The 14,734-nt window shown below is 42.0% G+C and overlaps 2 protein-coding genes across 2 annotated transcripts; both read left to right on the top strand.

The window, feature by feature from the left end:
- Nucleotides 1–1,446: 1,446 nt before the first annotated feature.
- On the top strand, nucleotides 1,447–2,425 carry LOC135636307 (GATA transcription factor 16-like). The gene is made up of 3 exons (XM_065147969.1): nucleotides 1,447–1,697; nucleotides 1,794–1,901; nucleotides 1,980–2,425. Exons 1-3 carry the CDS (start codon nucleotides 1,674–1,676, stop codon nucleotides 2,220–2,222), a joined length of 375 nt encoding a protein of 124 aa, XP_065004041.1. The 5' UTR covers nucleotides 1,447–1,673; the 3' UTR covers nucleotides 2,223–2,425.
- Nucleotides 2,426–3,577: 1,152 nt separating this feature from the next.
- LOC135635828 (protein ALTERED PHOSPHATE STARVATION RESPONSE 1-like) lies at nucleotides 3,578–14,572 on the top strand. Its single transcript, XM_065147190.1, has 11 exons — nucleotides 3,578–4,888; nucleotides 4,975–5,192; nucleotides 5,467–5,690; nucleotides 6,741–7,528; nucleotides 9,208–9,329; nucleotides 10,108–10,195; nucleotides 10,306–10,415; nucleotides 10,511–10,574; nucleotides 13,896–13,960; nucleotides 14,077–14,142; nucleotides 14,226–14,572. Exons 1-11 carry the CDS (start codon nucleotides 4,165–4,167, stop codon nucleotides 14,325–14,327), a joined length of 2,571 nt encoding a protein of 856 aa, XP_065003262.1. The 5' UTR covers nucleotides 3,578–4,164; the 3' UTR covers nucleotides 14,328–14,572.
- Nucleotides 14,573–14,734: the final 162 nt, after the last annotated feature.

The raw sequence follows: 14,734 nt of genomic DNA, 5'->3' as shown, positions 1-14,734 counted from the left end.
GCATATCACATTCTGCCACCACGATGGGCCGGTTCAGCTGAGGCCCACCCAGAGGTGTACATGGCCCTTGCTAAGATCCAAGCACCACTTCGATCACCGGTTCCTCAAACCGGTGTTATGTTCGGCCCAGTCGCGGGTTCGGTGTCTTGGGGAGTCGTCACGGAGAGGTTACCGTAACATGCTTACAGAGTATCCTCATCCAACGGTCATAGTCACTGACGATATTTAGGTAAATCCGTTTATAGACGTCAAAACTGATTTGTCATCGACACCGAATGATCAAAATATTCATAAAATAATTTTAATTTTAATTTTAGTTAATGTGATACTCTATTATGTTTTATTATTTTCTATCGAGCTGACAATTATGCATCAAGTTTTGTCAATAAATAATTTTTTTATTTTATCTATAAACATAAGTATTATTCAAATATTATTATGTTGAAAAATATATCCATTGAGGATTAAATCAAATGAGTACAAAAATCATCCGTAGAGAATAAAGAGCTAAGCGGTCTCTCCCCTTTCCAACAAAAAAAAGAAAAGAAATATTTTATTAGAATTGATAATGCCACTCACATAGGATAAATTAGTGCTTATGTAAATTAAAATACATTTTAATTTTTTTTATTTAAGAAAAAATAATTATATGAAATCTACCTTAAAATGTGATGCCCAAATCATTTAGACACCTCTTGATCATACTGATTTAAGCCCATCTCTCATTCAGAGATGAATTATTATCTCTTTTCCATCTTTCTTATGTGTACTATTTTGGGTGCATGTGTCTTACTAAGGTTGAGGTCACTTGACGCCGAGTCGATCGATCAGCATCAAAATTTGCCCAGTTGAACCCGACGGTCGACTCGAACCGCGCCAACCCACAATGATTGCCGTGGAATCTCGTCCCCTTACTATCACGTGCCATTCGCGTGGAAGCTTAGGCTTCTGGAATGACCGAAACGCCGCTTTGTCTTGGAAACTGGACAATTAAGACAAGGCCAGTTTGGTCATTTAAGGACTTTTTCATGCGTTCTAGGGTTTCCTCCGCCCGCCGCCGCTCGCTCCGCGAGGGAGGCGCGGCGTGGCGGCGGTGCAGGATCCGCTAGAACATATCCGGCAGCAAACCCCCTCGACCACCGCACCGCATACGACGCGAGATCCCAGGACGCTTCGACCCCACTTTTTCGGGGCCAATACGCGCCACGTCATCCACGAGAGGCACGCCGCTGTTGGGCGCAGCACTTCGTATCGCCGGCTGTTCTCACCGTATTGGTCGATGCGGTAAAATACGCCTGCACGAGGAGTTAAATAATGCTGTTCCTCTACTCCCCCGCGGTAGCGTGCGCCACAAGCCTTTCCCCCGACGCACCTTAAACAAGCCATCATGAAATCTGCTCGGTTCACCGCAAGCTTGTTGGTTAACCTGAACCAGTTAACGACGATAAATGCCGCTTTTTGGCTCAGCGTTCCCTCCACCGTTTTCTCTTTCCCTCCATTCTTCCCTCCCCCCTCTCGCGAGATCCATTCGAGGAACTCCGAGGAGCATCCTTTCTTCCCTTCCTTACAGCGGTCAGAGATCGAAGGTGGTGATCTCGATAGACCAAGTGCAGTAGCCGCAACCGCAGCAGCAGATCTCAGTGATCTTGCCACTTGTATATTTCTTCGGTAGGATGGATGATCCAAGTTTCTTGATGGTATGCTTCCTTGTGCTTCTTTCGATGTTGTGTTTTGGCATCGATTGATTCGTGTTCGGGTGACTCATACGTTTCTTGCTTCGGTTCGGCCTGCAGTCTGCGGGATCTGCGGATCCAAGTAGCAGTGATTGCCCGACGAAGAGCTGCGCGGTTTGCCGGACCACCAGAACCCCTCTCTGGCGAGCCGGCCCTTCCGGTCCCAAGGTACTTACCGATCCGGTTCTCTTCTTGGATAGAGCTCTCTGCTTGGTTGATTTGCTGATTCCCGATGTCTGATTTCAGTCGCTCTGCAACGCGTGTGGTATCCGGTACCGGAAGAACAGAAGAGTCGCTGCGCCGGGGTCGAAGAAGGAGAAGATTGAGGTGGGGGCGCCTCTCAAGCTCCGGATGCTTGGGTTGTGGGAACACAGATCCACGATCCAGAAGCAGAGTAGGAGGATGGGCTGGAGGAGAAGCATGCTTGGGGAAGAAGAGGAGGCCGCCGTCCTCCTCATGGCCCTCTCCTCCGGCCTCCTATATGCCTAAACCCCTTTACTCCGATGCCCTTTTTTGGTGGATGGAAGCAGACGCTGCCAAGCAACAACGAGAAGCATCAGCTTCCCATCTTGATGACCCTTGTTGGCCACTGTAGCACATGTATGCGCACATATGTAGAGTCTTCCGTGTAACCTCATAGCCATGTCTCGAGCTCACCTTCACCAATAATAAGTTAGTATGTTTTATGCATCCATGTTGATGTTGTAGATCGATTAATTTGAGACTTGTGTATTTTGTTGTTGAGAAATCCCGGACGGAAAGCTACGGTTGCACGCGAGAGAGACGAATTGAGGTATTGTTATCCTAAATCGGAATATTTTTTGAATCGAATTTGAATGTTGCGGATTAAGCTTTAGATATGGGTGATTGATACTAATAACCCTACTTTAATATTTAATTAAGTAAATTGGACATGCTTATCGAGTAATTATGTTAACGTAGTAGAGAACATAAAAGTGTTTTTATTTGTGTCATAGTGTTTCCTGATATTATTGAAAGTATTACAAAACAATAGTTTAATTGATTCATATAAAAAAAAGGTTTCGTTAACATCGTAAACACTATAAATACCTTCAAAAATTGATGAATCTTCTTCACATATATAAAAGATTTGCTAAGTAGAAAAAGTTTCCTGATCCACTGGATGAAGATGAATATACGTGAATATCCAACCAAAATCTAACTCAGTAATTATCTAGGATCGACAACTGAATTCGAATCCAACTATATATACCTTTTGAATATTTCGATTTATTTCAAATGTGATTAATAGGTTTCCTAAATTTTGAATTTTGTCATCTAGGAAAAGTTCTGAATTCGGGTTCATCCTGAATCCGATTCAGATACCTATTCGTTTAATCTATATCACAACTTAATGCCATGTCACCATCACGTTGATGCCAATACGAAATAATTTCCATGTACCATTTAAGATTAGATGGAATTAATTATTTATTTCCACGTGTGCTATTTTTTTGTTTTTGTTTTTGTGTTTTTTAAAGCTTTTGTGGATCATAATATTGGATTATTAGAATATTATATTAAGTTGCTTCCTGCTCCCGCTGTCACCCCTCCCCGAAAAGAACAATAACGCAAGCTGGCTACGAAATACCAAAACTACCCATTTATGATCTCCCACAGTAACGAGACGCCCGCCCTTTAAATTTGGCACATGAACGTTGGAACGAGGATATTGACGCGAATACCCCTCATCCGACGGCTGACAGCAAAAGGTTTTCTGAGCCAGGATTGAGGGAGGTGGGGGCAATATGGTAAAAATAGCCCCGCTGGACCAGTCTCTTGCACGCTCCCCGACCGAGTCAAGTGTCTCCGTTCTTCTCTGACTGTTACTCTGCTTCTCGAGTGCCTCCGTTTCTCCACCATTGTGCTTGAGAGAGAGCGACGCAGCTGGATACTGCACAGATGAGGAGAAGCTGACGAGGTTGGAAGGCTGCTTGTGATCCTGTGAAGGAATTAGAGGCACAAATAAAATTGAAGCTTCGTGTGCATTCTTGTTGCAAGGAGAAAAAGGGCTTCGGGGGATTTGAGATTAGCCGAGCAGTATGAGAAAGGGGAGATTTCGCAAGGAAGAGGGCGCTCTTTGAACCTTCTTCCACGGGTGATTTGATACGCTTTGTTGCCATGGAGATGCTATAAGCTTTCTTTCAGGGAAGAAAGCTAAGAGGCTCGTTGCGGAGACACAACGTCCCTGCTAAGTATATTCCGAGGTTTGCTCGAAGAGGAAGAGGAAAGGTGTAGGCTTTTGTCTTCCGTTGTAGTGGAAAAAGGAACCACATTTGTGTTGGAAGGCTCACAAACGACAAGAAGCGTAGGTTGTAGCGGTAGTGGTGGTATAGGTAGGAGGACGAGGCGGTGGCTGGCGTCGATCAGAGAGAGTAAAAGGAGGCGGCTTTCTGGTGAGAGAGGGGAGATGGGGTGTTGCCACTCGAGGCTCGAGAGGAAGGAAGTGGTGTCGCGGTGCAAAGCACGGCGGCGATACATGAAGCAGCTCGTGCTGGGGCGGCGGGCCTTTGCCGCTGCGCACTCCGTCTACCTCCGATCCCTCCGCGCCACTGGCGCCGCCCTCCTCCAGTTCGCCAATGCCGAGACCCATCTCGACCTCGTCCACCACCACCTGCCTCCCTTCCCCTCTCCTTCCCCGTCCCCACCACCCCCACCCTCCCCTCCGCCTCCTCCCCCTCCCCCTCCACCGCCGCCGCGGCCATCAGCTCCCCCTTCGTCGCATCGACCAATGAGCCCGAGCTCCGACAACTGGACTTCCTCGGTCACCGCCTCCCCGATCCTTCCCCCCCCGCCGCCGCCGCCGCCTTCTTCGAGCTGGGATTTCTGGGACCCCTTCGTCCCGCGCTCCTCTTGCTCGGCTACGGAAGAGGAGTGGGAGGAAGTCACCACCACCGTCTCGGAAGTCACCGCGGCACCCGCCGTGGTGCCCCCGCCATCAGTGGTCAGCGGCTACTCGAAGGAATCGACCAGTGAGCTTGCCATGGTGGTCGTCCCAAGGGGCAAGAAAGATCTCTCCGAGATAGTTAAGGAGCTCGATGAGTACTTCCTCAAGGCCACGGAGGCCGGAAGTCGTGTTTCACTCACACTGGAAGCTCCCAACAGTGATTTCTCCTCCAACCAGGGGCTCTCAGGCGAGTTCCATTATTCCTTTTTAGCTACGTACATACATGCTTTTTTCTTTGATCTGAATGAGTGTTGCTACTTTTTGCAAATGCAGCAAAGATGAGTAGCTACGGCAAGAACTTGAACCCCTTGAATTGGTCTTGGAGATCCGACTCAAAGACTAATGGTGGTTTCACCAGGTTTGGGAGTTGCAGAGGTGAGATGGTTAGGGGCTTTGGAAGTGGGGTTGGAGCTGGAATCGGGAATGTGAGCCACACCTCCACTGTGGAGAAGCTCTATGCTTGGGAGAAGAAGCTGTTCCTTGAAGTCAAGGTACGATGGCTACCTCAAAGTCCTTGCTCACTCACCATTGTTGTCATGAGTTGCCTGATGCCAAGCTATAATTCCCAGACAAGGAAAACCACGTGTCTATTTGCTTGATCAGATCTTATGCACAGTAATCTATTACATCACAACACATCTTTTGTTCTTGGGACATCCAAGATTGACACACAAGCTGAATTAATTGATCACATGGACCGCTTATACTATTGCTAGATCGAGAAGATAGATCATGTGGGTTTTTGCTGATGGTCTTTTACCACAGAATGCTGAGATGATCCGGGAGGAGCATGAGAAGAGGGTGGCATTATTGAGGAAGCAAGAGGTCAGAGGAGTGGACTATGTAAAGATGGAGAAGAACAAGATGGAGATTGAGAGGCTGGAGTCCAAGATGATGGTAGCCTCCCAGGCCATAGAGACCACCACCTCTGAGATCATTAAGTTGAGGGAGTCTGAGTTCTTCCCTCAGCTTCTTGAACTGCTTACTGGGTTACTCTCTCTCTCTCTCTCTCTCTCTCTCTCTGACACACACAAGAAAAAAAATTTAAAAAGCTCACATGTTTCCCGTTTCTGCTCATATGATATCATGCATTTGCTTGGTCAAGTGGTTGTCTGAGACACTTTGATACTTGCTTGTGGAGTTGACTGTCAGATATCCTAAGAATGCTAAACTAAGTGAGAGAAAAGTTGAAGTGCTACCTCTAGCCGATGTTACTCTTCCTTTGCACTTCCTCAGTTGCATAGCCTTTAAAATCTTCATACAATGTTCATCTGATCCCACGGTTCCAAGGGTAATTAGGAAAATAGAAGTGTGGAAATAGGAGCACCTAGAAAGAAGATGCTGCTTTCAGCACCATAATGGTCTGACTCATCTACTACTTTTACTTTGTCCAAAGGACTTTGTCTCGACTGAGACATTGATGTCATTTGCACAAGCAGACCTAACTAAACCAAATTGTGATGCTACATGATTTTGCAAATTAAAATGGCAGGTGTAGGATACGTATATGTGTTCTTTTGAGCTTTGCATGATCAGAATGCTTTCCTGTAGGTTTCTCCAATATCTAGGAGTCGAGTTGGTGATTATTTGGTTGTTCATTATCAATTTATGATTCCGATATGTCACAACATCCCAAGTAAACTAACTTGGATCCATCTTTAGTTGCTTTTACCTTTAGACAGTATTTATGGTTCTTCAGCAATTTACCATTGTTCAATTTTAGGTGCTTCTCATTTTTCTAAATTAGTGTTTACCAACATCCAATTGGGACATCGGGACATGTTTGGAGAAAAATAGGTTTGAAGGGTTTTGCTCAAGTTGAACAGACTGAAGAAAATGGTTTTTTAGAGCTAAAAAGAAACACCATGTCACATGCTATGAACTTCCACCACTAGTCTGTGATTCTCTGAGCTTGTGATTCAGTATCTTTCACGACATTCTGCTTGATTTCCATGTCACAAAGTTGTCAGATCATCGTGCTACCTAATGTTCTCTATTTTATGCATTTGCCAACAGTGTTTTTGCCTTGCACTATGCAGTTTGATGAGCATGTGGAGGAGCATGTATGAGTGCCATCAGGTGCAGACACACATTGTTCAGCAACTGAAGTACTTGAACTGTGCACTGAACTCTCATCCCACAAGCAACATCCATCGGCAGGCTGCTCTCCAGCTCGAGCTGGAGGTGGAGAACTGGTACTCTGCATTCTGCAGCCTCGTCAACTCCCAGAGAGAGTATGTACATGCTCTCACGGGGTGGCTCCGCCTCTCTCTCTTCCAGTGCCACCATGATTCTCTCGCTCAAAGCCGGCAGAACCCCGAGATCTACTCGCTGTGCGAAGAGTGGCAACTCGCACTTGATCGAATTCCAGACAAGGTGGCCTCGGAGGGGATCAAAAGCTTCCTAACTGTGATCCATGCTGTTGTCATGCAGCAAACGGAGGAGCAGAAGCAGAAGAAAAGGTCGGAGGTAGCATTTAGGGAGCTTGAGAAGAGAGCCGAAGAGCTGAGATCACTGGAGTCCAAGTTTGGCCCCTATTCGACAACCGAAGGACACGGCGGCATGGCACAAAGATCTCCGGTGTTGGAGAAGCGAGCCAAGGTGGAAGCTCTAAAGGCGAAGGCAGAGGAAGAGAAGAGCAAGTACGAGAAGAGTGTAGGGGTGACGAGAGCAATGACACTGAACAACTTGCAGACAGGTTTTCCCAACGTCTTCCAGGCAATGACTGGCTTTGCCGGCGTGTGCATGCAGGTCTTCGAGTCGGTGTATAACCAGCAGAGGAGTTTGGACCGTGTGCTCGACGCGAAGAGGCTTCTTCCTGGAGAACACTGAAACTGTATACGGTTTATCATCAGGAGGCAATTTCACAAACAGGTCTCCGAATTAGTGTGATGACCATCACTCCTATGTTTATGTGGAACCTGAGTTCTCGATCAGTTTTGTACTATAATCATGATGCACTGAACACTGGGATGTCTCGATAGGTAATCATGTTGTACAAGTTATCGAGGAGTTAAATCAATTTTGTACTATGGCCATGTTGGGATGTTTGCGCTGCGCCATTCACGGAGATGTCTCCGTAGATAATGTAGTAATTATCGAGTTCTTATCAGTTTTATACTTTTTATGTTTATGCTTCCACTTGACTTCCCATGTGGAAGTCGCGGAGCTGTTGTTGATCAATTTTGTAATATGGTTTGTGCACATATGATGTGCTAATCAAATAGGATGTCTCATTTTGTAGAAGCTACTCAGTTGTTGTTGATTTGATTCACTAATCATATAATTATGAGTGTAAAAAGATCGAATTACTCTTACAATTCATTTAAAAAGATTTGTTTTAAGAAAATATAATTATCAAATGTGTCACTCACTCCTACGGTAGCTCGAAGAATATGACCTTCAATAAATGATAGTGCCTTTAAGTATTATTTATTTATGCATTAATATGTATTTCAAATATAATATTACATTATTTTTTATTCATCTAATCCTTCATAACATTTTTATTTTGATTATTAAAAAAATATATACATTAATTTTATTTCAAATACAATTATAGACCAACAAAAATACAAATTCTAGAGTGGTTTGTTTACTATAAAAAAAAATGAATCTTCCGAATTTTCATTGACTATAAAAGATATTTTAATTTCAATGATATTTAAATAATTTTTTTACTTATACCAATGAAAGAAAACATTTATCTATTGTGTTTATTACTACTTTATCCCTTCAGTACATTTATTTCGTTCGTATCATCCTTTTTGCTATAGTATGTAAGTACTATATTTATATATTTTGTATTTATGATATATTAATATATTATGATTTTTAATTTTGTAAAATATTAAATATGCAATTCGATCGGTCGATAAATGTATTCAACCAAATTAACGTTGATAACCGATCCATTGCTGACTATTTATTTACGGCATCAAAGCAAACGCATCTTTAATGAGGAAAGCGGTGATGTTAGCTGGCGCTGAACTGTGCAAATTAACAGCAGTCTTCTCCTCCCTTTCTCTCTCTCTCTCTCTCTCGTTTGTCGCCTGTAGATGATCTGTCCGCATAATTCACACCACAAACTCCCCGATATAAGCACTCCCCCTTCACTTTCTTAATGCCAATCGCCGCTCTCTCTCTCGGCGACCGCTTCAACCGCGCCCTTCCTGGCAAAGCTTCTCTTGCAATCCCCATCACCCGAAGGTGCGCCTCCTCTCCCTCTCTCTTGCTCACCCACGTCATTTCTTCTAGGTGGAAGAACAAGGGGCCGAGAGAGAGAGAGAGATAAGATAGATATCCCTTCGTGGATCTCCTCTCCCTCCAGGGACAGGCTTAGGGCTTCTTTCTTCCCTCGCCTGTGTCCCCCATGGGGGCCTTTGAGTCGGCTGACGGATGTGGGGCTTGCTCTTTGGGGCTTTCAGATGAGTGCTAGCTGAAGCCGCGAGGAGGGCCGAGTCGCACGCGTCCGAGGAGGAGGAGGGGCAAAGGCAACTTTTTGAGGTGGGAAGGGGCAGGAGGAGGAGATGAGTGCGTCCAGGTTTATAAAGTGCGTCACGGTGGGGGACGGCGCCGTCGGCAAGACCTGCATGCTCATATCGTACACCAGCAACACATTCCCCACGGTCAGTGCCCAACCAATCCCATCTCATTTGTAGGACAAAACTGCAGTTTTTGGGCCCCTTTTGGGGTCTAGACTTGAGGGAGGAGAGCGACGGAGGAGGTTAACTAGTGGTTCAAAAGAAGATTTCTTTTTAGTGCTCATGTCTTTTCTGATCTGTGTTTGTTTTGGATAGCGCCTGTGGTTGAATTGTCCGATCCGAAAACTGAACCAAGGAAAATTCTTAACTTAATTTTTCCGGTTTGAATAGCCATTTAACTGACTTTTGCAACAATATGTCAAATAATATGCTATTGCTTTTGACCGATGTTTTTATCTGGTTTTTACTCGCAAAATAAGATCTTTGCCTATTTCTTTTCCTGGCAATGGTTCCTGCAAAGAATTATGTCGATTTTATGTTGCTGCTGCAAAATCTACGAACATCACTCAATTAGAAATCATGTGCACATGCTTACTAGATTGGGTTCCCTGGCGTTGAATCTGAGACAACGCTCTGTACTGGGCCCTCAGCATCAATTTTGCTTTGAAAAGTGATAAATCATGCACCAGAAAAGCCTATTTCATTACTCATTTTAGACATGAACCTATTTCTTTTCTTCCTGGATCTGGAAATGGACAAACCTTATTCCAATATATACTTCGTATATTGAAGCATCCAGTCCTGTGAAGTTCATTTACTCAAGACAATTTTTATACAAGGAAATATTTTCTTTATGAACTTTTTTCCACCTGTTAAAGCTTAGAGAGATGAATGTGTTCAAGGCTTTTTTTTTTGGTGACAGGATTATGTCCCTACCGTGTTTGACAATTTCAGTGCAAATGTAGTGGTTGACGGGAACACAGTTAATCTTGGTTTGTGGGATACTGCAGGTAATGTTTTGAATTTTCTTTTAGTTAATTATTCATTTTGGTTCTTTCTTTCCCTGGCCTCTATTTGTATTATATAGCACCCATTATAATGTTATACTTTGATGGAACAGGTCAGGAGGACTACAACAGGCTAAGACCTTTGAGCTATCGAGGTGCAGATGTTTTTTTGCTGGCCTTCTCTCTCATAAGTAAAGCTAGCTATGAAAATGTGGCTAAGAAGGCAAAAACCTTGTCCCCCACTTTTTCTTTGCATCATACTGATTTCTTGTCTGTCAAATTTGCTTCTTCTGCTGACTACCTTTGCTCACCTTTTAGTGGATTCCTGAACTGAAGCACTATGCCCCAGGTGTGCCTATAATTCTTGTTGGAACAAAGCTTGGTAATCTTCATGACTTGATGTCTCTGATCAAGTATATGATTGTATCAATGCATATTTGAACCCAAAATAATATTCAGTGTTTACATGCTATGTTGTTCTTTAAGTCATTATACTATGAAGCAAGTAACCTTTATTCTTACATGACATTGATAATTCTATTGCCATTATTATGTTGTTATGCAATTGCATTGCCTTGAGCATTCAAAGAACTAAATTATCTGAAGACAGTTTTAGAAAAAAAATCTACTTATACCATGGTATATTGACCATGTATGTCCAAGTTTGTATCTGACATGGTAGTGTACCGACAGTTCTTTGGTATTGACTAAAATAATCAAATTTTTAGTAAGTTTTTGAGTGTCCAGATGTGTACCATACTGTATGGCTTGTTACTCTTTAGTCTAATATGATACTTTTACAGTCACCAATACCATGTATATAACTTTATTTTGACTGTACTTCCACTCCAGTGATGTCCAGAACAGCTTATTTCCATTGATCATAGAGACTTCCAATTGCCCTTTATCTAAACAAGGTAGCTTGCATAAATAGGGGCTAGATCCAGAACTTTATAATGTAATCTTTTTGTTCTCCCTTTACCTTGAATGGTAAAAGGGTAATAACGATCCAGCTGTAATATTTTTGTTCTGATTTTTCCTTAAATGGTAAAAGGGTAATAGCAATATGACATGGTTCATCAACATTCATGTAACTGTGAAGAACTTATGGTGGCTATTGGTCATGGTCCATGGTTGGAAATATCCCTCCAATCTAGCACCAGTTCCCCTTCCCTCATTCTTCCTTTTTCTTTTTTTTCTGTATACAACACTAGCAATGTCTTTGCTCTAAGACTAGTGATCCAATTTGGTATTTACATGTCTATCATGGCTCCATAAAGCCAGATTCTGATGAAACAAAGCCAGTTGGTTATTGTTAGAGGTATAGCATAATTATTTACTATTTTATTTACCGACTTTTTTTATTTCATTATTGGTACATTTTGTACATCACTGTTCAGGATCACCATTGCATTTGCACGATCCATTTATTTAATTATTGAGGTTTTTTTTATTTCTAGAAAGGATGGAAAAGAAACTTGCTTTAGTATAGACCTTGAATGCCCTTCAGATTCTATCTCAGTTATAACATCTCATTCATCCTGTCCTTGAAAGTTCCCTACAATTAACACATGCTTAAATTCTACAATCTTTTTCATTTTTCATGAGAAAAGTTGTTTTTTATATGTTTTTGTTTCATGCAATGGTCTGAAAGATTACAATTTATTTGGATTTATTGTGGCAAACAAGATAAATATGCAAAGATTTTAATATGAAGCATCTCTTGATTTTTGTAATATATATGACAATGCAATGCAACAAGAAATAACTTTTTTATATTTTTGACTCTTGATCTAAGTAGGCTAATTCCTTTTTTTTCAGCCTTTTTCAACTCATGTTTTTTGATACAAACAAAAATAAGTCATGTACTTGTTTGTCAATTCTTGCATTTGATCAATAGAAGGCATGATTTATTAGCATATGTGATGGTTTTCTTAGTGGTATTTTCATTCTTATTTTATTTTTTTGGAATTATTGGTAAGGAATATTTCTGTGGACTTCATCAATCATTAGATTTCCCCAGTTTCAATAGTGTAGAGCAATATCTTTTGCATGATCTGAGATATGCTGGAATTAGTGGAAAGGAACATCTTTTGTTGACTTCTATTATTGACTGGGTACAATTGATGGTATAAGGTGATGAGCTCCTCTTGTATTCTGGCATTGTCTTTCACCATCATCTTAGAGAAGAGTTGATAAGTTAGATTAAGATTGACAAGTGGGTTGAAGAATCTTTGTGGAGTTTTGATCCATTGCATTTGTATATATGGTAAGAGTATACAAGGCTGACCCAAGACCAACTGTATCAGAATTCAACCTGACTCACCATCCGATCAGGATTTCTTGATCCAGACAAACCCATATATTTAATCAGTCGTGTCAGATCAGGTCAAAATGGAAGGTACTGCGCTCTTTGCTTATTTTCCGCAGAGGAGGGAATGTAGGTCAGATTGGTCTAAATTTTGATATCAAGGGAACATATGCTCTTCAACTCGAATTGATATTATAACAAGCAAATTTCCTTAGCCTGGTTCTGGTTCATGCATCCAGATGGTCAACTTAGATTGTTCGAGTATGGATTTCCACCTCTAGAGTCCAAAGTGGATGCATCAACCATAGATATGAAGGTTTTGGCAACATGGAAAGATGTTTTATTGAATGAACTAGTTGCTGTGGACAAGTTTAGCCATCATCGCCATTTGGCCTTAACAAGCATTACTGAGAGAAGGCTAATAGTTCATATTGCAGTTTGGAAGCAGTGTTTCATGTGTAATTGGCATTTTGGAGCACAATGTTATAAATTAGGCGCACGTGGAGCATTTAAATGATATATTTGTGAAAAAATCAGTGAGAGAAACCAAGGGGTCTTTAGCAAAGGCCAAAGGGTATGTGATGAAGATGAGTTTTGACCACAGGAACTTGCGATAATATGACAATGTCTTTACTAGTTAAGCTAGTTAGCACATTCTGAAATATATCAGGTTCTGAGCCCTTAACCCTTGGTAGGTGGGTTTGGTACATCGTCAAATTAATATTGAAGGAATAAATATATTGGATAAGGTTTCAAATCCTCAAATCTTTGGTAAGTGGATCTACTACACGACCATCGGACCAATGGTTTAGGTGTGAACAATATGTCAAATAAGTTTCCGAACCCTGAACCTTCGTAAATGGGTTTTGGTAAACCATCACCATACTAATGTTTTGAGTGTTAAAATATGTCGGATGATATTTTAAATTCTCAATTTTTAGTAAATTGGTTTGGTATACCACCGTCAGATCAATGTTTTAGGTGTAAGAAATCAAGTTATTATTATCAAATTAATATATTCACATAAAGCAAAACAATTGGAGTTAGTATCATGTATGAGCTAGGTTGGCTGACAAATGCTTGGTGAAATTTCAGGGCAATAAGAAAAGCCTTTCTTCAACCATATCAGAAATAGTTGAGATATAAATGTGATAAGTTTTGGAGCAATAAGAAGAAGCCTTTCTTTAACCATATCAGAAATAGTTGAGATATAAATGCAATAGCCGTAGGTAGAATCACATGGTGGTGCACGTCAGTGGTACAACTAATTTCCATAAAGAGAGCAAATTATGCTTTAGTTGGACGCAAGCACTTTATCAATGCTATCTTGATCTGGTGTGTTTTCTTTTGGCTTCTTGTTCTTCAACTGACAGTGCATGGTTTTGCTGGCAGATCTCCGCGATGATGACCAGTTCTTCATAGATCACCCTAGCGCTGTACCAATTAGTACTGCACAGGTAGGAGTTGCAGCAAATCCTGCAACTTGAAGAACTAAAAGTTCCCTTTCCCTTCTATTGTATCTCGTTCCCAAAACATTGTCGAGGTGCTTATGGTAATTCTCACATGTTTCAAGGGGGAAGAGTTGAGGAAGCTAATTGGTGCTCCTGCCTACGTCGAGTGCAGTTCAAAGACCCAGCAAGTGTGTTCTTCTCTCTATACCCTACTTTTGCTCTTATAATGCCTCGCTGATATATTTCTGCTCTTTAAAAATGCCATGTGCAGAACGTCAAGGCAGTTTTCGATGCGGCCATTAAAGTGGTTCTTCAACCACCCAAGCAGAAGAAAAAGAAAAGAAAATCGCAGATGGGCTGCTACATCATGTGAATATTATGCACGTGGAAAAGAATATGACACACTGGCCATCCTTTCTTGTGGCGTCTCACTCCATGTAACCCATCAGGTCTTTTGGTTCCCCTTCTCTTGTTTGTGTCATGACTTGTTGAGCATCTACCTCCTCCTGATGTCCCATGCACGTCGAAGATAGATGGAAGCTTCGAGTCCACTTGACTTACGAACATGTCGAACTTGGTTTTGTACCTCAATCAAAGTATGCACAAAAGGCTTGTTTACGGTGTGCAGTGTGTTGTGCAAATCATTAGAATCTGTGATATGGCCCATTGAGTTCCTGTTTTTTTTTTTCTTTTTATCGAGTGCCTGTCTTACGGCACTCCCTGTCTTACTGCACTCGTAATCCTTCATTATTTTGCGTGATAGTTGCTGTCATGTGATCT

Source organism: Musa acuminata, chromosome BXJ1-3 (assembly GCF_036884655.1).
Source record: "Musa acuminata AAA Group cultivar baxijiao chromosome BXJ1-3, Cavendish_Baxijiao_AAA, whole genome shotgun sequence".
NCBI lineage: Eukaryota > Viridiplantae > Streptophyta > Magnoliopsida > Zingiberales > Musaceae > Musa > Musa acuminata.
This window is presented reverse-complemented; position numbering and strand designations above follow the sequence as displayed.

Excerpts from the sequence above, each read along its gene's own strand:
- LOC135636307 (XM_065147969.1), top strand. The coding sequence starts at position 1,674 with ATGGATGATCCAAGTTTCTTGATG. Across the intron at positions 1,698-1,793 it reads ATGATCCAAGTTTCTTGATG|TCTGCGGGATCTGCGGATCC; the intron begins GTATGCTTCCTT and ends TTCGGCCTGCAG. Across the intron at positions 1,902-1,979 it reads CCGGCCCTTCCGGTCCCAAG|TCGCTCTGCAACGCGTGTGG; the intron begins GTACTTACCGAT and ends GTCTGATTTCAG.
- LOC135635828 (XM_065147190.1), top strand. The coding sequence starts at position 4,165 with ATGGGGTGTTGCCACTCGAGGCTCGAGAGGAAGGAAGTGGTGTCGCGG. Across the intron at positions 5,193-5,466 it reads AGCTGTTCCTTGAAGTCAAG|AATGCTGAGATGATCCGGGA; the intron begins GTACGATGGCTA and ends CTTTTACCACAG. Across the intron at positions 13,961-14,076 it reads TACCAATTAGTACTGCACAG|GGGGAAGAGTTGAGGAAGCT; the intron begins GTAGGAGTTGCA and ends ACATGTTTCAAG.